Source organism: Schistocerca nitens, chromosome 7 (genome assembly GCF_023898315.1).
Source record: "Schistocerca nitens isolate TAMUIC-IGC-003100 chromosome 7, iqSchNite1.1, whole genome shotgun sequence".
NCBI lineage: Eukaryota > Metazoa > Arthropoda > Insecta > Orthoptera > Acrididae > Schistocerca > Schistocerca nitens.
The window spans coordinates 341,011,669-341,034,778 of record NC_064620.1 but is presented as its reverse complement, the minus strand read 5'-3'; the positions used below and the strand labels follow the sequence as shown (position 1 = coordinate 341,034,778).

Genomic DNA, 23,110 nt, shown 5'->3' with positions numbered 1-23,110 from the left:
TCTCGTGGTTAGAGTGAGCAACTGCGAAACGAAAGGTCCTTGGTTCGAGTCCTCCCTCGAGTGAAAATTTTACTTTCTTTATTTTCGCAAAGTTACGATCTGTCCGTTCATTCATTGACGTCTCTGTTCACTGTAATAAGTGTAGTGTCTGTGTTTTGCGACCGCACCGCAAAACCGTGCGATTAGTAGACGAAAGGACGTGCCTCTCCAATAGGAACCGAAAACATTTGATCGCAAGGTCATAGGTCAACCGATTCCTCCACAGGAAAACACGTCTGATATATTCTTTACGACACTGGTGACGGCATGTGCGTCACATGACAGGAATATGTTGTCGACCCACCTAACTTGCACACTTGGCGAATGGGTAAAAAGATTATTCTACCTTGCCCGATTTAGGTTTTCTTGTGGATGTGATAATCACTCCAAAAAAAGTGATGAAAACATAAGAGTTTATCACATAAACTGCATCAAATGAATGCAACAGTTTCAGAGTCGCACAGTTTTCCCTGTGCTCTGTCAAAACATATGTTTTTTACGTTTTCAAATGTTTCCGTGCGTAGACCGTCAAATTCTGTATATGTTCAAGCAAATTTGAACATGTCCTGGAATTTTGGAAAGCGAAGTTGATTATGTGTGAGTGCCTGAACTTTGATAATTATCTGAAAATAAAAAATTAAAATTTTCATCCGAGAGAAGATTTGAACCAAGGACCTGTCATTTCACAGCTGCTCACGCTAACCACGGGACCACGGCGCTCATAAGCTAACACACTCCTTGTTGTTGCCTACGTTGCGCATGGACTACTCAGTTTGTATATTTTGCTTATTTTTTTTCATAGTTCCACACAACTTCTTCCTGTTTTCTTGATTGATCTGTGTTCAGTGTTTCAAGGCCTATCCCTGTGCCAACTTATAAGTAAATCTGAGGGGGGTGCGATGGGGAGGCTCCCTTGTTAGAAGTTAAGTCCCATAGTGCTCAGAGCCATTATTTGTACATATTTCATACGCCGCCCTTAGTAGATTATTTACTCCGTTCGCAACAATAAACCTGGTCATCTGCAAATAACATCGTCAGTGTATAATCGGAGTTTTTAAGACTGAAAAAATAAAATTGTTAATTTATCCGTTCTAAAAGAATTTCGTTTGTATAGATATTAAAAAGCACAGGTCATAAACTGCAGCCTAACATAAACCTATGTTGTGTGCTCCATGTTTTAATTAAGTTTGCCTGCGTTTGTATCACGTATCTCGTACTGCGGAATTCTGTAAAGTTATACGTTCGGAGCATAACACGGCATTAAAATTAAAAATGGTCGATAATAAAGTCTGAAAGTAGGAAGGTGGTAGTTTTTCAAAAGTGTTATTGCAGAAGAACTCTTCAGCATTAACGCCAACATTAAACACAAAGCAACAGAGACCGTGATGGAAACGGGTGGTTGATGCTTGTGACAAGAAGAAGCATGTTCGAGGACCAGGTTCTGAAGCATCTGGTTTAGTGAATGCAAAATGCGGGGTAGTGTGGGCGGTAATAATTGAAGACATGCGTGGACAAACTGGCTAACCCTCAAATGTAAAAGCTTAGAGATAAGTGTTGCCATCTGTTGCCGGGTACGAGAACTATCAAAATTGACATGGTGTCACCCAAGTGATATTTAGGGGTGAGACCAATGTCAATTTTTATATTTCCCGTACCCAGCAACAGATGGTAACACTTATTTCTAAGTTTTTACATTTTAGGGTTAGCTAGTTTTTCCGCCCATGTCTTCAATTCTAGCTGAAGGCATTACCTGATTGACTTCTGCCATAGTGGGTAAACAGAGATGAAGAACTCAAGGTAGGATCGATCATACGAAATGGGGAATTGCTTCAGGCTTGCCACACGGAGGCATTTACTGGAGATATCTTTAGCATTATCTAATATTATCCATCCGCCATCTATTAGGGCGACGCCTACGTCCCTTTTAATCTCAAGGATTCCAAAAAAGAACCTGACTGGTCCATCTACCATTCAGTTTCGTATTTGTATGTCCCGCCCATATCTGTTTCATTTTCATTTCCGTCATATTTCTGTCCTTCACTTCAGTTTGTTCCCCGATCCATTTATTTATTTTCCTGTCTATACCAATAACTCCCGACATACAGCTCTCTCGCTCTGCGAACAACTCTCAGATTCCGAATAGTTTTCGCATGAAAAGTTGATTCACTTTCGCAAGCCCAAAAACCGGCAATAATCACCGATTGGGAGTTTCCTTTTCTAACTCATCGGAAGCTTAGTTTCGAAAACCTAGTTTACCAAAAGCTGACGAAACCTATTTTACTGATTTACAGGACCGATGACTTTAGGAATTCACACACACACACTAATTTACATCTTTTTATGTCCATCCAGTAGGCTTCTTCGACGACGTACGTAATTTGTACTATTTTCATTTCGATACATTAATTTTTGTTTTAGGATAATTGGTATTCAACCTAATATCATGCTTGTCCTATTAATTTCTTCCATTACGTGTTGAAATTTATCTACACAGAAGGCAAACTGCGCATTGTAATAAGCAAAATTGTGATTTTTGTATCTGACACTCCTCGATGCAGACTGGCTGTTTGAATCTTTTGCTTATCTGCGTGAAATTAAAGTTTTTTTTTTACCAGTAAATAATAATAATACAGAATAAATAACCGGTTGAACGCTTTCGTAATAGAACCAAGTAGTTGCACAACGTAGACAACACCGCGCTGAGGTGGTGTGGTGCAGACAATTGTACTCCGTAAAGTGTGTCTGGTTTTTTCTTGCACATCAGCGCTCAAAACTCGCATTATTCTATTTTTTTATTGTTTTGTACGCTCTGAATGCCATTGTATAATAGGCAGAGGCTTCACATACTGTTTAAAACAGTTTCTGTTGGAAAAAAGAAATTTCGCAACTTTTGAAATGAAATTTGTGTAAGGACAGAACGAAATAGGTAGGTGTATCTTAAAGAGATGCTCAGAGAGCAAATAAACGGCAAAGTTACTTACCAGTCATCCGAAGTAAAAAAGAGAAGAAGAATATATCATCCATTAAGCCACAGGTAAGAATAATGAAGGCAGGAGCAAATATCAATAATAAAACAAGTTTTTTCGTCCTGTTCACTCGATGAGCCGCAATCGCTAAAATGATGCATCCGCACGAGTATGTCAATTCTTGATCATTCCAAGAGCGATTGGAACGAGTTATTTCTCGACACTTTCAGAGGATAAATGGCATCTTAGTCCATGCGGTAGAGAGTCTCATCTAGCAGCTTCGAAAAATAGTTTAAAACTTTAACAGGTGGCTTTTAAGCCCGAAAAATAGAGAAAATAATATCTGAATGGGATATCGACGTTCGCTGATTTCTTGTATGTACTCTTGAAGCACTCCCCTTAGGGATGTCGTATGTCTCACGATATACTTTAACGAAGTGAAGTAGCTGCTTGAAACTGCGTTGGTAGTTAACTGTCGTTATATTGTTGTAAACCTTATATATTTATGTAGCGAAATTAAACTACAAAAATGAACAGGAATGTCGCTCCTTTGGGGAAAAAAAATGGGCTGCTGCTTCCTGTGTTGTACTAAATACGTATCTGACTGGTACATCACATACTGTTTGAGCGGAAATAGCCAAGCAGCAAACTGCGTTTCTTTTTGTCGAAAGCGGTCAAACAGGAAAACCGGAAAAGTCGTAGCAGCGTTTTATCGTATGATTGCCCTTGGGAATTGCCGGAAATGACGAGATTAGTATTTCTGGATGTTGGAAAATTGCCTCTGTGAATGTTGCACTTGATCCGATTAAACAAGTCCTTTCCTTCTATATTTAATGCCTTAGCGTGGGAGGCTATAATTATTGTAGTTTTCCGTTCGTAAATATTAACGGAGTAATTGTGTTTCAAGTGCAATGTTTTTGTGCCAAGGTTGGAATGACTTTCTATTTATCGTCCTTTGTGGTGCATTTACGCGTGCAAGTTTTTCCATATAAAAGTTACCTCGTAGACAGATTTGTGTTATTTAATTATTATATGAGTTTTAAAAGTCTCCACATCATGTAAAGAGTTGGCACGAAATTGTTTCTAATTTGTTTGTAGTTGTTCACAGAGATTGCCTGTGAGTAGTTTCGTTTCCTCGAAACGAGGATCAGACGTTAAAATTGACTGGAGAAGAACATCATTGAGTAACGACATGCGTAATTGCTACAATGAAAACATGTTATTTCTCGAGAACCTGTACGAATAAAGGAAGCTAAGATTCAGTTACGTTTGACTGCTTTCCGCTCGCTGCCAACTTTAACTCACAGACGACGCTGTATTGAATGCGTCTTACGTGGTATAAGCGAGATGATTTCAAACTCGGTTGCATAAAACAGTTGAGCGATGTGTAACTCGGCATGTACTTAAACTTTTGTATCTTTAGATGCACTGTTAGCTAAGGTTGACAACGACCAGAAATTGATCGGTATCGTCTGTGTCTAAAACAACATATGCTATCTTACGGTGTACGGCTGAGTGTACTTTTGATACCATTGACTTTGCTGTTTCGTTCGCGAATTTTGGGAGGCTTTAGAGTGAGCTCTAATTATTCTGATTCGTCGTACTCATTTCGTGAAACCTACAGGCTAAGACTTCTCTTTGAACGTACGCTGTCAGCATCCTAACTGTAAACGTCTCCGAGATGCACTTTGCCTCTCTTGTAGCGTGTATAACAGCAGTTTGCTGAGAATCTGCATAACTCGCTCGTGCTTTTTAAATGAACGCCGCTGTTCGCTGGATCTTTACTTCACCTGTTAATCCAAGCTGGTAATGGACACAGACCGGAGCAATACTCCACAACGATCGAGCAAATATTTCGAAAGGTGCTTCTCTCGTGGATGAACTGCATATTCTTGACATGCTCCCAATGTATCTCTATCCTTTTCCTACAACCAGTTTAATGTGGTCATCCTACAGGGGTCGACAAAAATATGGAAACACAGAAAGAAACAACATATTTCCTTGACCAGTACGGTGTAGAAATAACGTTGGATTTTAAACAGTCGTCTCGAAATGGGTAAATACGGGTTCTGTGTGGCTTTCAATGGACTCTTATACCATTTTTCTGTAAAATAGAGACCAGGTCAGGTAACGGTAATAATAATGACGTGTGATTAGGGCCTCCCGTCTGGTAGACCTTTCGCCTGGTGCAAGTCTTTCGATTTGACGCCACTTCGGCGACTTGCGCGTCGATGGGGATGAATTGATGATGATTAGGACAACACATCACCCAGTCCCCGAGCGGAGAAAATCTCCGACCCAGCCGGGAATCGAACCCGGGCCCTTAGGATTGACATTCCGTCACTCTGACCACTCAGCTACCAGGGACGGACCAGGTAACGATGATACAAGTAGAAAGTGTTCACTCATCCTGTGGTATCAATAGCTAGTGCCACAACGTAGATGCGTTCTACTAGGTTGGCACTACGACAGACGCCGACGACAGCGCACTCTAGCCGGAGCGGGAGAGCTCTACGACCTCCGCTCCAGATTTTGCCCATTTGATCAAGAGCAGACGGCCGGGAGACTTCGCGTGCTATTGAGACTATGTACTACTTACGACGGGTCTAAGGCTTCGCACCTCAGTGCAAAGTTATGTATTCAGTTAATATTGTGATATAGTAAAAGCATTTCTAAGAGCAGTACCGAGAATCTTACCTCACTTGCTCCTACTCACTTCCTACATTCGGCCTACCCATTCAGTTTACAGGAGCAGACCCACGCGCCGCCTTCCAGGTGGGATACAAAACATCCTTCCCTCAAAAGAAACCCAAAGCTTCACATCTGGCGAGTGTGGTGGCCACGGGAGACGCGTCACGTCATCCTCGTGCTCCCAGAACCAGTCCTCAACGATGGGGTCTGCGTGAACGGGTGTCCTTTCGTCACACTGGGGAACAAACACTGTACCATGGGATGGACCTGACCAGCCAGAGTAGTCACATAATATTTGGCAGGAATGCGACGTTGCAGAGTAACCTTGGGGCCCGTGGAATACGTGGAATACCACTGTACGGCTGCCCAAATCATCATCGAACCCACGGCGCGTTTCACTATTGGACGTTAACTCGGTCAGAAGTTGAAAACAGAGTGAAGCAGGTCTCACCCGACCGAATGGATTTCTTCTATTGCTCTATAGTCCCGTTTTTATGGCTTTGGCGCGCGTGTTAGGGAAATTAGAATCACAGAAGAGTGATTTTGGAGTTCCGTTTCGCCCTGCAATTCCCCGCTTTAGGAACTCCCTTTCGCGAGTGCGACATTCAGTGGCTTCTTCAGCCGTCGTCCTCTTATTTTTGTCACAATCTTCACAAATGACCGCCTGTAACGATTCCTCAACATACACTTTCGCCGCGGTGTGACTTATCGGATGACGTATTTCCGCATTCCCTGTATGCGGTATAAATCTTTAAATCTTCGATACTGTACGTCTTGAAGCATTTAACACTTTGGCTGCCTTGGTTAGGGAAACACCCACAATTCGAACACAAATTTGCCCGTGTTCTAATTCACTTAGCCTGCCGTTGTGGCCGAGCGGTTCTAGGCGCTTCAGTACGGAGCCACGCTGCTGCTACGGTCGCAGGTTCGAATCCTGCCTCGGGCATGGATGCGTGTTATGTCCTTAGGTTAGTCAGGTTTAAGTAGTTCTAAATCTAGGTGACTTATGACCTCGGATGTGTAGTCCCATAGTGCTTAAAGCCATTTGATCCATTTAATTCACTTAACTCCGACATAAAGCATTGACAACTGCACAGAACACCGTTATGACCACGACTGACACTTGCAACGTATTGAAGATATCGCACAGGCGCCGTCTGTGGTGAAATACAACAGCGCAACTTGCAGTCGTGGACAGCATCTGCATCTGTGTTCAAACATGCATTTTTTGCGATGTTTCCATATTTTTGTACAACCTGTATAGTTTATGTCGAACCGGACGGTTAGTCCTAGGTGTTTTACAATTCTTAGCCCAACTGTTTCCAGTGATTTATCCTGAAGAGTGCAATCGAGATGTAATAGGATCCTTCACCTGTTCATCAACATACACTATATTTATTTGAGTTTAGAGTAAACTTCCAGCCTCTACGATAATCGCGCGCTACAGTCTTCTGGCATTTCAGCTCTGGTACACATCAGCATCGTTTTGAAGCGCCTCTATGGTCGTAGAATACAATCTTTGGAGTGATTCTGAACTACTTTTACGCATGTCGATTTCGTCACTCTAAGAATTATCTGTTGAGTTGTAGTGTAACGGGTGTTTATTTATCTTGACGGGATGTCTAATGGGTTTGCTCATTGGTTGTTTGCGCAGGCTACCTGCTGACGCGCGTCGAGGGCAAGATCGGCTCCCCAGAGAAGCCGCTGTCCGACCTGGGCCTCATCTCGTACCGCAGCTACTGGAAGGACGTCCTGCTGCAATACCTCTGCAACTTCGGCGGCAAGGAGCTCTCCATCAAAGGTACGGCGTTTCCCGCAACCAGTCCAGCTATCGCGGCCTGTCTTGCCGCCCAGGCGCCGAGTCTTCTTCTTTGGTGTCACTACTGTAGTATCGGTCGTTTATTTTAAACACAACTGCGAGAGTGATTCGAATGGAAACGTTAAAGTGCAACAAAATTTTTGTAAGCTTTACTGGCAATTTGGTACATGGCAGGAGCTGTCCTTGTATGTTAACAAATGGTCAACGGTACAACAAAAAACTAGACAAAGTTGGAAATTTTACTATTTTTATTGAATCGATCACTAGTTTCGGGGCAGAACCCATGTTCAGATCATCGTAACATAGTCAAAACTGTTATTTTTGAAAATACAAAAGCCATGTCAAAAATGTGCAAAGGAACAGTTACAGCGCATACATTCATTCTTGAAATGGTTTTTGCATTTTCAGAAATGCTATTTTTGACTACGTTACGATGATTTGAAAATGGGTCCCGGTTCGAAACTCTTCATCGAGTCAATAGAAATAGTGAAATTTCCAACTTTGGCTCGTTTTTCGTTGTACTGGTATTAGAAATTGCTGACCTAGAAGTAATTATTCCAGTATGCTGGAAGTTCGTAAGTGGTTCAACAGTTTGTGATACTACATTTTTTCATAGCAGAATTAAGCTGTAAATTAAAATTAAGAATCTGACTACCGGTTTTTTATACGTCCCTGGCACGAGACTGAGACAGAAATTGCTCACCATTATTCTCTCTGTGCAGGAGTTACTTTGGGCCACGTTAATTTTAACACAACACCTTTCCCTTTTTCCTGTGGTTTTTCTCCAGCTGTCGTCGCATTCCACATACGAGTATCTGTCGCCATCGGGTTATATCTTGTCATGCTTTTTTATCCTCCTTTGTTTCTCTTTTGCTCATGGCCCTCTTTACCGCATACAACCAGAGAACTTTCGGTCCTACTGTTCTTCTTCCTTGAGGGCGGTACATCAAAATCTGTGGCCATCTCTCATCTGTTATTCGCATTGAATGCCCATACCAGAGGAGGTGCTCGTCTTCTATTCTATGTATTTCTTACGTTGTCTCGCCGGGATATTCTACATGATCTGAAATAGTCCATTTCTACAACTCTCGATTTGTTTTCAGTCACATCTCTACGCTGTTATAGACCTTACAGTAGTCATATAGAACATCTTCCTTACTTTACAACTGATTTTGGAAGACCATAACATAGGATTTAGCTTCTGGATTTCTGTTTTCACATGGGCTACTCTTTGCTGCATTCCAAATTGAATCTTGCAATATGATGATACTCAAATATTAAAATTTCTTACATACCATGATGTGTTGGCGATCTACTGTTACTTTTCCTACACTTTCTCCACTTGTCTTGTGAAAATTTACTTTCAGTGCCCAATTGTCGTATTCTTCTAATAATTTTCTTAGCATATAGTAGATATCCTCCTCTTCACTAGCCGCCGTTAACTTATAATATGGGAAGAACAGTGGGCACATACATTGATCCTTAGTTATCTGAATGCCTAATCCTGCACATTTTCTTCTCCACATGTCTAAGGCTTTCTGGGTGTGTATTGTAAACAACGTAAGAGACAAGCGGCGTCCCTGTTTTAATCATCTTGTACTTTTGAAAAGATGTGGCAAAATTTTATTCCCCACTGTGATTACACTTCCAGCAAACTTAAATAGGTTGCACGTATAAGTGGCAGTCAAATGAGAACCGAGCATAGGCCACAATGGGACAATGGAATGGTTCCTTTCAAAAGTAATCACCACACGCGTTAAGATATTTATCCCACTGGGAGATGAGACTATCAGTTCCTGTTTCGTATAACGTGCTCGGCCTCTTGACAGATCCACAACCGAACCTACTGTTCCTCTTCGTCGCCAGACTGAAATCGACGTCCACCCACGTCTTTCTTCAGCTCGCCAAAGATGTGAAAAACATACGGTGAACGATGATGGCCGTACGTAGGATGTCGCAGCGGTTTCCCAACTAAATCGTTAAAGCTTAGCCTCCATCCGATTGGCAGTATGGCGACGGGCGTTATCGTCAACAAGATTTTTCCGACCGACAGCATTCGTGGGTGTCTTGACTTTATGGTACGCCGCAGTTCTACAAAGTTTCTCCATAGCGCTGCTGACTGTTTGTTATTTCATACCGGAGGAACTCGACGAATAGTGGGCCCTTGTAGTCGAAGGAGGAAGTCTTCTTGACCGCCGGCCGTTGTGGCCGAGCGGTTCTAGGCGCTTCAGTCCGGAACCGCGCGACCGCTACGGTCGCAGGTTCGAATCCTGCCTCGGACATGGATGTCTATGGTATCCTTAGCTTAGTTAGATTTAAGTAGTTCTAAGTTCTAGGGGACTGATGACCTCAGATGTTAAGTCCCATGGTGCTCAGTGCCATTTGAACCATTCTCTTCTTGACCTTAGGTGGTGCCTCCATTTCGAGCCCGAGGGCAAACGGCACACGATGACCTCCTCCTTCAATGGCAGAGGCCCTCTGCTCGTAGAGTTCATCGAGTGTGGAACCACAATCAGTGTCAGCCCTGTGAAGACATTTTGCAGATAGTGCGACACGCCATAAAGTCAAAACGCCCATAAATGCTGTCGGACGGAATCATCCTGTTGCACGATAACGCCCTCTCACACGCTGCCGTCCGTTTTCTGCGAAAAAGAAATTTGTCGTCTCGTTTCCCAGAGAGATAAATGTCTTAACACGTGTGGTGATTACTTTCGACTGGAACCATTCTACGCTCTCGCTGTGGCGGTTTTCATTTGACTGCTTCTTATACATGCAGAGTCAATATTGCCGATCCTATGGCGAAGATACATGACGTAGCATTAATATTTCTAGGATACACGAAGGGAGCTCCCCTGTGTAAAAAGTTCTGGGTGCTGTACGCGTCTTCTACGCGGTGTTCGCGGACCACTAAATGAGGACTGTGCAACGTCTAGCGCCAGTGCGAGACACGAAGGGCGTGGGGAGGGCGTGAGGGCGTAACCAGCGGCCTCAGCGGATACTTTTACAGGCCGCGAGCCCGGCAGGGCGAACCGGTTCCCGTGAGCCAGTGCGTTGCCCGGAAGACGGGGTCGCGGAGGACGCGACACCTCGCCGGCTTCGGCGCTGCAGCGGAAACTCGCCTTCCACAGAATGGCCGCTCCCGTCTAGGAAGACAGGCGCTACACTCACGCGATTCTTCGCTTCCCAGTACAGCGCGGCGCCATTTACCGCCTACTGCCGGAATGTTCTATATCTACATACATACTCCACAATCCACCATACGGTGCATGGCGGAGGGTACCTCGTACCACAACTAGCATCTTCTTTCCCTGTTCCAAACAGAACGAGAGAAAAATGACTACCTGTATGCCTCTGTACGAGCCAGAATCTCTCTTATCTTTGTGGTCTTTCCGCGAAATGTAAGTTGGCGGCAGTAAAATTGTACTGCAGTCAGCCTCAAATGCTGGTTCTCTAAATTTCCTCAGTAGCGATTCACGAAAAGAACGCCTCCTTTCCTCTACAGACTCCCACCCGAGTTCCTGAAGCATTTCCGTAACACTCGCGTGATGACCAAACCTACCAGTAACAAATCTAGCAGCCCGCCTCTGAATTGCTTCTATGTCCTCCCTCAATCCTACCTGATAGGGATCCCAAACGCTCGAGCAGTACTCAAGAATAGGTCGTATTAGTGTTTTATAAGCGGTCTCCTTTACAGATGAACCACATCTTCCCAAAATTCTACCAATGAACCGAAGACGACTATCCACCTTCGCCGCAACTGCCATTACATGCTTGTCCCACTTCATATCGCCCTGCAATGCTACGCCCAAATATTTAATCGACGTGACTGTGTCAAGCGCTACACAACTAATGGAGTATTCAAACATTACAGGATTCTTTTTCCTATTCATCTGCATTAATTTACATTTATCTGTATTTAGAGTTAGCTGCCAACCTTTACACGAATCACAAATCCTGTCCAAGTCATCTTGTATCCTCCTACAGTCACTCAACGACGACACCTTCCCGTACACCACAGCATCATCAGCAAACTGCCGCACACTGCTATCCACCCTATCCAAAAGATCATTTATGTAGATAGAAAACAACAGCGGACCTACCGCACGTCCCTGGGGCACTCCAGATGATACCCTCACCTCCCATGAACACCCACCATCGAGGACAACGTACAGGGTTCTATTACTTAAGAAGTCTTCAAGCCACTCACATATTTGGGAACCAATCCCATATGCTCCTACCTTAGTTAGGAGTCTGCAGTGGGGCACCGAGTCAAACGCTTTCCGGAAGTCAAGGAATATGTCGTCCGTCTGATACCCTTCATCCATGGTTCACAAGATATCATGTGAAAAAAGGGCGAATTGCGTTTCGCAGGAGCGATGCTTTCTAAAGCCGTGCTGATGCATGGACATCAACTTCTCTGTCTCAAGGAAATTCATTATATTCGAACTGAGAATATGTTCGAGAATCCTGCAACAAACCGATGTTAAGGATATTGGTCTGTAATTTTGAGGATCCGTCCTTGTACCCTTCTTATATACAGGCGTCACCTGCGCTTTTTTCCAGTCGCTCGGGACTTTACGTTTGTGTGCGCTATCCTGCGATGATGGGCATTAAAGGGCAGCCGCTGTGCAGTCCAGTTTGTAGAAAAAAAGACGACTGGGTCAGCCGGCCAAGATTTTCTTAAAGGTATCAAAAAGATTACGCGTGTAAACTTGTTACCGCACATTTGTGTCATGATCAGTAGGTTCTTATTACAATGAAATCTTGAAACATAACAAATTAGTATAAGGGGAAATCAAAAAGTTTCCTTTCGAAGGCCGTGGAGTCCAGAATCTGTATTCCAAGCAGTCAAAATCGCCATGAGCATTGAGACAATCATCCCAGGTTGAAGATACCCTATTGGTAAAACACAGTGTCCTGCTGCCTGAAGAAGTCCATAGCTGCCTCCTGCACACCCTTCGAGACTTTTTTTAAGGGATCGAAGGCGTGACAATCGCATGGGGAGAGAACGGGACTGTAGAGCGAGTGCTCGAGAGTCTCCCACTTGAGTTGCTGTAACTTCTGCTTTACGATATTTCCCATGTGAGCACGTGCGTTATCATGAAGTAGCAGCACCGATCTTGGCGTACCGTTCCACAACGGTAGTTCTCTACGGACATTCTCCATTCTCCGATGGATGTATACCGGTATTTGGCCTTCGGCAGCCAAGAAGAGAGTAACAGCACGTCGGTCTTGTTTGGACGCATTTGGTAATGACATCGACATATTTCACGTTTCCGCATTTACCGCACTTAAAAGGAATAGACACAAATGCCACACTAATCCCTTGCCTGCATCGGAGTCACGCTACGTTGCATATACGCCGCAGCAACGCCCTCAAACGGAAACTTTTTGATCGCCCCTTACAATTGAGAGGTCAACACAGTAAGAACCCATTGATGATGGTATAAATGTGCTGAAAAATGCGTGGGCAAGAAAAGAAAAAGAAAAATTCACATTTCCATAAACAGGCCGAAATTTTTTTTCCCCCCAGGACGGCCCTGTATATCGCTTAGTATGTTTTCATGCGTTACGACGTTTGGGCTACTGCCGTTATCAGAATAAAACTTAGTAACCGTACGACAAAACTGACCATCCTCTTATGTGTAGATTTTATTGTTTTGATCTGATGGTGGTAATAATCGAAATTTCTCGATAAAGGAAACTACATACATCAACCTAGCTGGCTTTAATGAAAAAGAAAATATATAATGATCACAGTTTCATTTAAGGAATTTATTTCCTTTATTAATACGACTGTTACTGGAGCATAGGAAAGGCAAAGGATGATTAAACTAAAAAGAACCTACATCAAGAAAACTGGCTGGGCTTTTGAATTCAGTGTGTTTCACAAAGGTGGCAGGGATAAAATAGAGGAAGCGAAAGATTAGTTGCATCTTCCACGGAAATCAGATATGAAAGAGAAGCCGAATATATATATTTTTAACGTGCCCTGACAGTCGTCTCAACACTAGAAATGATTGCATTATAGTTTGTTGCGACGATTCAGGGTAGACATTACTTTCAGTCGTACCCTACTACGAAGTTACATAGGCTTAACAAAGGCTGATGCGAACATAAAACAAATCTTACAACCACAGTGCACTGAGACGTGAAAACAAGACGAAAATGTAACACAGAACACACAGAGATGGTATACTATAAAAATCCTACTGGTAACACTATATGAAATGATGAGTCGCCGCTGTAACACATTTGGGATATTTCTATTATAATCCATATTAATGACTATGTATTTAAATTTACAATAAAATGTTCTTCTTTATGTCCGGTAAGAATTGTTTCTAAATTTGTGGGTAGGGAACAGCATAGTTGTGCAGATCTAAAGTGCTGTCTAGACCGATCATGAGCCGCCGCGCGGAGTGGCCGCGCGGTTTAAGGCGCCATGAAACGGATTGCGCGGACTCTCCCACCGGAGGGTCGAATCCTCCCTCCAGCATGTCAGCATGTGTGTGTGTGTGTGTGTGTGTGTGTGTGTGTGTGTGTGTGTGTGTGTGTTGTTGTTGTTGTTAGCATAAGTTAGTTCAAGCAGTGTGTAAGTCTAGGGACCGATGACCTCAGCAGTTTGATCCTGTAGGAATACACACACACACACACACAGAGAGAGAGAGAGAGAGAGAGAGAGAGAGAGAGAGAGAGAGAAATCACAACAGTACAGTGAGGAGACAAAAGCGATATTAACATGTACAAATGGAGGTAGTATCGCGAACACAAGGTATATAAGGTCAGTGCATTGTCAGATCTGTCATTTGTACTCCGGTCATTGACGTGTATGGCCGCACGACGGATTTAACAGAGTTTTTTGAACGCGGCGTGGTTGTATGAGCTAGAAGCATGAAGCATTCCATTTCAGAATTCGTTATGGAGTTCAAAATTTCGAGATCCATTTGAACAGCGCGCGGAATTTGGCGGAAATGGGCTATGGCGGCAGAAGACCAACGCGAGTGCCTTTGGTAACAGCGTTTCTTCTTGCCCTGTGACCGTAAGAAAATTATGGTGAAGTGAAAGTATGCTATTGTATGTAAGATAACCTAATGCAGGATGGACCGTGGGCGATTAGGAGTTCAGACAAGAAGAGAATAGAAGCTTTTGAAATCCGGTGCTATAGAAGAATGTTGTTGATTTGAAGAGTAGATCGAATAACTAACCAACAAATGTCGTGCGACTAGGGCCTCCCGTCGGGTAGACCGTTCGCCGGGTGCAAGTCTTTCGATTTGACGCCACTTTGGCGACATGCGCGTGGATAGGGATGAAATGATGATGATTAGGACAACACAACCAGTCAAGAAAAAGGTTCTGAGCACTATCGGACTTAACTGCTGTGGTCATCAGTCCCCTAGAACTTAGAACTACTTAAACCTAACTAACCTAAGGACATCACACACACCCATGCCCGATGCAGGATTCGAACCTGCAACCGTAGCGGTCACCCGGTTCCAGACTGTATCGCCTAGAACCGCAAGGCCACTCCGGCCGGCAACACCCAGTCCCTGAGCGGAGAAAATCTCTGACCCAGCCGGGAATCGAACCCGGGCCCTTACTATTAACATTCTGTCGTACTGACCACTCAGCTGCCGGGGGCGGACATCGAATAACTAATAAGGAGGTAATGAATTTAAATGGGGGAAAAACTTATCTAAAAAAAGGGATCGTTTAAAACGGACGTTCTTAGGCGCCAAGGAATTGTCACGCTTGTAGCTGAGGGAAGTACAGGGGTTAAATGTTGTAGAGGGAGACCAAGGAGTGGTTGCAGTAAACAGGTTCGGGTGGGTAGAGGTTGCAGCAGTTATTCAGAGATGGTGGTTTTTGCGCAGGGCAGACTTGCATGAAGAGCTTTGTCCACCGGTCTTTGAACTGAAGACCGTAACACAAACATCCATCACAAAAATTAATGCTCACTCGGTCAGTAAGCACTAAATTCTGAAACAGAGAAGATTTGATAAATTAATTCCAGAAATTAGGGGTTAATAAAGCGGTTTTTTTACGCTTCCATACTATTTGCTCTCCTATATTAATGCCAGTTTTACGCGGCAAGTGTCAAAATGTCCCTAGCATCTTTTTTTTCGGTTTCCGTACCTCAGTCAGTAAGAAGCGATACCCTTATAGAATCACTTTGCTGTTCATCTTTCTGTCTGTCCGCCCTTCCGCTTATAGAGACCACTTTTTTTTCTTGGGAACGGGTAGACGAATCAAGGTGAAATTTATGTCAAGTAGTGAGGTCTACGGTCCCTTGGCGGTGTAAATAGATTAAGCTCGTAAGTCAAAGCAGTCAAAAATCTTATCATATATGTCACATATTTTGATATTCGCAATTTACCCATCAAAACCTGTATACATGTTTGGCCTGGCATAGTGGTAAAGCGTGTGCGTGGAAACCGAGAGATCGGGGTCGCGAATCTCGAACGAACCATGGATTTTTCACTCTTCGTTTTAACCTAGCCATAACGTCTCAGTGATGTGAGGGGTTACCAGAAAGAACATGTCGTTTGGATTCCGCGTTAAACTTTAGGTTCCCTTTACCCAGTTAAATAAGTGGAGTTGTAAGTGGTGTAGGTTAGGCACGTGCAAATTGCTGAAGTGGCCTGCAATACAAAGGCTTCCATCAGCCCACTGAGCCACACAAAATTGCTATCTACACTCCTGGAAATTGAAATAAGAACACCGTGAATTCATTGTCCCAGGAAGGGGAAACTTTATTGACACATTCCTGGGGTCAGATACATCACATGATCACACTGACAGAACCACAGGCACATAGACACAGGCAACAGAGCATGCACAATGTCGGCACTAGTACAGTGTATATCCACCTTTCGCAGCAATGCAGGCTGCTATTCTCCCATGGAGACGATCGTAGAGATGCTGGATGTAGTCCTGTGGAACGGCTTGCCATGCCATTTCCACCTGGCGCCTCAGTTGGACCAGCGTTCGTGCTGGACGTGCAGACCGCATATGAGACGACGCTTCATCCAGTCCCAAACATGCTCAATGGGGGACAGATCCGGAGATCTTGCTGGCAAGGAATAGTTGACTTACACCTTCTAGAGCACGTTGGGTGGCACGGGATACATGCGGACGTGCATTGTCCTGTTGGAACAGCAAGTTCCCTTGCCGGTCTAGGAATGGTAGAACGATGGGTTCGATGACGGTTCGGATGTACCGTGCACTATTCAGTGTCCCCTCGACGATCACCAGTGGTGTACGGCCAGTGTAGGAGATCGCTCCCCACACCATGATGCCGGGTGTTGGCCCTGTGTGCCTCGGTCGTATGCAGTCCTGATTGTGGCGCTCACCTGCACGGCGCCAAACACGCATACGACCATCATTGGCACCAAGGCAGAAGCGACTCTCATCGCTGAAGACGACACGTCTCCATTCGTCCCTCCATTCACGCCTGTCGCGACACCACTGGAGGCGGGCTGCACGATGTTGGGGCGTGAGCGGAAGACGGCCTAACGGTGTGCGGGACCGTAGCCCAGCTTCATGGAGACGGTTGCGAATGGTCCTCGCCGATACCCCAGGAGCAACAGTGTCCCTAATTTGCTGGGAAGTGGCGGTGCGGTCCCCTACGGCACTGCGTAGGACCCTACGGTCTTGGCGTGCATCCGTGCGTCGCTGCGGTCCGGTCCCAGGTCGACGGGCACGTGCACCTTCCGCCGACCACTGGCGACAACATCGATGTACTGTGGAGACCTCACGCCCCACGTGTTGAGCAATTCGGCGGTACGTCCACCCGGCCTCCCGCATGCCCACTATACGCCCTCGCTCAAAGTCCGTCAACTGCACATACGGTTCACGTCCACGCTGTCGCGGCATGCTACCAGTGTTAAAGACTGCGATGGAGCTCCGTATGCCACGGCAAACTGGCTGACACTGACGGCGGCGGTGCACAAATGCGCAGCTAGCGCCATTCGACGGCCAACACCGCGGTTCCTGGTGTGTCCGCTGTGCCGTGCGTGTGATCATTGCTTGTACAGCCCTCTCGCAGTGTCCGGAGCAAGTATGGTGGGTCTGACACACCGGTGTCAATGTGTTCTTTTTTCCATTTCCAGGAGTGTATATACACACAATTACGTTTGTACGGAGCACTTAGAACGCAACGCTCACTCGAATTTTTTTTTAATTTTTTTATTTTTATTTAGATCGCTGCCACTACTTATTGATGCTGGGAGCTTGTTAATCAACCTTTTATCTCTAGTTTTTAAAATGACTCAGTTTCCCGATATGGGACTTTGCTGTTTTACTTTTCTATGTCTTATCTGAAAAAAACTATTGTAAACATAAGTTGCAGTATTCCTCTCAACTATGGAATAAGGCTTGTAGGAAATGAGAAGGCAAGTAGGGGAGTCCCACGTCTCAAGTTACGGCGTTTTTCTCGTGTTGCAGACATCAGCCAGGAGATGGCCATCAACTCGTACGACATCGTCAGCACGCTGCAGGCCCTCGGCATGATGAAGTACTGGAAGGGCAAGCACATCATCCTCAAGAAACAGGTGAGCTCCGCGTCTAATACTAGCATACTTTCACTTCACCATGATTTTCTTACTGTCAGTACGTTTTGTATATTTTCTTTCTAGTTTCATGTATCTCTTTCTCAGAAGAACTTAAAGAAGAAACGTCATTTCAAAACTTGTAACACAGCGACAGGAGAAAAAAAACTGGCGTTTGCAGAGCAGGAAAGAGGTACCGAGAGACTGGAGTTCTTAGTTGGGTCGTGACGTGTGCCATGTAGCTGATCCACTAAGAACTTTATCCGTGAAATTCCACGTTTCGGCACACAACGTCAATCTTTAACGAAGTTACATTCATAACATTTCGCTGCAGAGTGAAAAATTCATTTCGGAACCATCGGTCTACAGTTTTGATAGGTTTTCTTCAGAAAAAAATTTCCACTGTCCGTGAGCATGCAAACAGTTGAAAGAGATGTATTTGATATTCCAAAAATCGACATGCGTTGCTTAATCAACGTTACACTGTGAGGAAAATTGTTACTGCATCACTTATCGTAGTTTTCAGTCGTGTGTCCCGTTATAATTTATTTAAAGCGACAGTGCCTTTTATAGTTTACGAGCTTCGGATAGCTTGTAACTGTTAGGTGGCTCAGTAGAATACAAATGATTCGAAATCTATGGTTTGAGTGTATTGCAGAGTGACTGGCTCCTCCCTTTTTTCCTTGTGGTCAGCCAGCCACTTCCATCTGCTATATTGTTTTAGATCCCTCTACCACTTTCTTCCTGTGTTGTCCATGTTTTACTTCGGGCATGGATGTGTGTGATGTCCTTAAGTTAGGTAGATTTAAGTAGTTCTAAGTTCTAGGGGGACTGATGACCACAGACGTTAAGTCCCATAGTGCTCAGAGGCATGTTTTATTGCTGACGACATGCTTCGTCCCACACTTCGGTGTGGGTAGGCGCATATTTTTCAAACCTTGTTACCTGTGAATCTTTTTGGCAGATTAAAACTGTGTGCTGGACCGAGACTCGAACTCGGGACCTTTGCCTTTCGTGGGCAAGTGCTCTACCAACTGAGCTACCCAAGCACGACTCACGCCCCATCCTCACAGCTATAATTCCGCCAGTACCTCGTCTCCTACCTTCCAAACTTCACAGAAGCTCTCCTTGGTAGAACACTTGCCCGCAAAAGGCATAGGTCCCGATTTTGAGTCTCGGTCCGGCACACAGTTTTAATCTTCCAGGAAGTTTCATATCAGCTGCAGAGTGAAAATCTCATTCTGCAAACATCCCCCAGGCTGTGGCTAAGCCATGTCTCCGCAATATCCTTTCTTCCAGGAGTGCTAGTTCTGCAAGGTTCGCAGGACAGCTTCTGTGAAGTTTGGAAGGTAGGAGACGAGGTACTGGCGGAATTAAAGCTGTGAGGATGGGGCGTGAGTCGTGTTTGGGTAGCTCAGATGGTAGAGCACTTGCCTGCAAAAGGCAAAGGTCCCGAGTTCGAGTCTCTGTGCGGCACACAGTTTTAATCTGCCAGGAAGTTTCATATCAGCGCACACTCCGCTGCAGAGTGAAACTCTCATACTTGTTACCTGTGTTGTACGTTCTGTTTTATTTTACTGTTCTGAGTATTTTCTTGACACCCGTCTCAATCTGTTCCTGCGCGGGCGCTGAAGACCTCGCTGTCGTGCTCCCAAAAAACCCTCTACTACTACTACTACTACTGCTACTACTTCACTGTCCCCCCTCTCACTCCACAAATCCTCACACACCCTTTCACACTCCTCCTCCCTCTCACACTCTTCCTCCCCTCTTGCTCCCTTTTGCCCTCTCGCTTCTTCTCCCCCTTTCATCCCCCTCCCCTCACTCTCTCCTTCCCTCCGTCCTTTCCTCCCTCTCCATCTCCTCACCCTTTCCACCTCCCTCTCCACCTCTACCTCCCACACACAGGGAGTGGGAGATGTGCACAGACGGCATAACCAGGCAATTTCTCGTTGCAGGACGTGATCGACGAGTACGTGGAGCGCACGAAGCGCCGCGGCGGCGCGCACCGCCAGCTGGACCGCGAGTGCCTCAAGTGGACGCCGTTCGCGGCGGGCCCCGCGCAGCCGGCCGGCGCCACCTGATACTCCGCCGCTGCGGGGGCCGCCGCCGCCTCCGCCCCCGACGCCGCCCCCACCAGCGAGCTGTGCAAGTAGCTCCGGCCACACACTGCGACGTCGGCTGCTCTCCCAGTGAATGCTTACTCTTTCACCGCGGCAGCCCGTCTTCCCATCTTAACCTCCTTCTTTCGGAGATACCGTCTCTGAAATGAAGACTATGTCAGTTGCTTCAGAAATCGCCAAAAAATTAATCTAATATAATATGGCCTTTCCTGAACAGCCCCAACAAGAAGGCCATGTAGAAAACAATAATTTTATTTCGAGTGACACCGAAAGCTGTTTGAAAGCACAGACGACTGGGCTTCAGACTTCGTGAAGCCTAACTACACAACTCGGAAACAGATCGTACTGAAGCTAAAATTTTAAAATATGCGTCTTCGCAGCAAATACTCAAAATCTGTATGTGGAGACGTCTGACTCGTGGCCTGGAACGCATGAAAGTTCTCTTCTTCCCCCGATGCTTCGTCGAAAATTAGTTACAAAATATGTGTAGCTGCTTCTGCACACTACAAACAAAATATTTATTTCTAGATTAGTTTTCTTAGCAGAAGTGGCTACCACAAATTCTTTTTCACGATTCCCTTCAAAGTGTTTCAGGTCATTTTGTTATGTAAACTGATCTATGCTCTCTATCCGTTAGCGTGATTAGTAGTTTTGTACAGGTATTAAATTTAGTTATGACAAGCCCCCGTCTTCAGCGCAAAACATAGTATGCGAGGATGAAAAGATTTTACCCCCATAGACAAATTACTGTACTTTTGTAACGAGACGTAGTTGCATCTCTCATACTTCGCAGGTCGAGGTGTTGCGTTTTTCACGTCATTTCTGGACATATATTACGCATTATATGTACGATCTCCAACAAATTTATAGTAAATTACGCTTTACAAAAATAATCTGATCACACAACACATTGACGATAATACAACTGTAGTCAGTAATTCATGTAAAGTATATAAAATATTGAAGGACAAAAAAATTTATGTCTCTGTGGACCCGTAAGGACTTCATTGACAAAATATCACAAAATGATACGTAAACCGTGATATATTATGTAGACATAAGGCACAATATGATTGCTGATTCAGTTTGACCTTAGCAAGAAAAAGTAGACTTGGTTTTTTCATAACTTTTTACTGCCGCGAACAACTTGCTTTGCATTATTATTTTCAATCCTCAAAATTAATGCACAGTGTTGCACAGACAAGGTATTCGCATCCTCTCTTCAGTTAATCACGTTTTCGAACACGTCTCACATTAAAAAAGAACGAAACGAAATGCCTTTAGAAGTTTATGTGCAAGTAATCGTTTCCTATTTCCTGTTGGTCGTTGTGAAATTTGGTGCTGTGTCCTCAGTCCTTACGAAAATTTCCACTGTGTTTCAGATCTTTCTGTTCATGAAATAGTTGAGTTTTGCAGTTGGTTACAAGTGAGGGAACTTGTTGTTTGTGTTACCAGAAATGAAAATAGCTCACACCTCATAGGAATTATTTTGGATGTGAATCTAATGGTAAAATATTATATAGAAATTATATATTATTAAATGACAATCAGATCAAGTGAGAGCTGAGTCAGTGACCTTGCCCTGTGTTCCAAATATTCTCCTAATATACTTCCAGCAAACAACGTATATTTCATTCAGTGTTGCCTTGATACCAAGGCATCGTTACACCTCTTGGTGGTGATTGTTCACCAAGCGATTTCAAATTTGCTTTGTCGTCGAATAATTCACATACTTTTATTTTACATAAGTGTGCTGAATACTGAAGAATACGAAGTGCTTTTGGCGAAAAAAAGCTCACAACGAAGAGCGAAATATGCAGCGTATGTTATTTTTCGGATTAGTATAGCCACTTTTAAATATCGGACTAGCTGAATGTCTTTTTAGTACATTATTGTTTAATTACTTCCCAAACCGAAAAGCAGCACTAACTACAGATGACAATTCATCAGTTTTCGGTGAGGGGTTAGGAAGGGAGTTATTGGAATTACCAAACCATTTACAATTAATTTAGAGAAGTAAATAATGGAGGATCTCGTATTCTTTTCTTCAAAAAAGTCCCATCAACTGTTTTGTCGTAACACCACTGCTTTTGTACACAATATGTTAAATACAGACATACATTTAAAGATTTTTCGATCGTGATTTTTCGACATATCTATATTTAAACCTGTACAAACTTTAAACAGATATTCAATGTGAATTTTGAAACGTGAAGCATTCACTGGGAGTGTGGTTTTCTTTGCGGATAGCGACCTCCAGAAATGGATTGGGAGCTATGCGTTCTTCTGTTTGTTTCAAATCATCTGTGACCAAATAAATGTAATTGAAGGAAGAACGACTGAAAAAAAGAGTAATTTTTATCTCCCATTAAGGATAATGTGAATGTCTGAAACATTAAGTTCTGTGATAAAATTGTTATTCATGTAACTGTTGTTAAACATACTGTTTCAGACACGTGGAATCTCTATTAAAATGTTATTGGAAACTGTTTATTATTAACTTCCTTGCAAAATTATGTACTTCAAATTCTAGAGTAAACTTATACAAGGTTTAAGAAGTGGGATTTTAAAAGAAAAATCTGTTGTGATACTTTTGTACTTTCGAATCCTCATGTACCATTCTAGCCATAATAAAGTGTCCAGTGTGTTGGCAAAATGTTTGTATGCTCAATGTTAATAAAGATACAGTCTTGTACATCCTTTATATTTATGAACTGTCTAGCCACAAATCGGCTTACCACAATTTCCCTAACCCATTACAAGAACACAAAATTAATTCCACAATGTAACATAATGTAAAATATTTAAGGTAATAAGGGTTCGAATGCTCAAGGTAATCAAGACCTCAGAGAGAAATAAAAAAACTAGGATTACTACATGTTGTTTGGCATTCATCCATGACTTGGAAATCTCTTCTAACGT

General features: G+C 43.9%; 1 protein-coding gene across 1 annotated transcript in view; it reads left to right on the top strand.

The window, feature by feature from the left end:
• Positions 1–22,892, top strand: part of LOC126194863 (histone acetyltransferase KAT7) — a 603,999-nt gene extending 581,107 nt beyond the window's left edge. The window contains exons 9-11 of the mRNA XM_049933208.1: positions 7,351–7,497; positions 17,962–18,068; positions 20,024–22,892. Coding sequence (XP_049789165.1) covers positions 7,351–7,497; positions 17,962–18,068; positions 20,024–20,149 — 380 coding nt within the window. The 3' untranslated portion in view covers positions 20,150–22,892. The remainder of the gene's footprint in view (positions 1–7,350; positions 7,498–17,961; positions 18,069–20,023) is intronic.
• Positions 22,893–23,110: the final 218 nt, after the last annotated feature.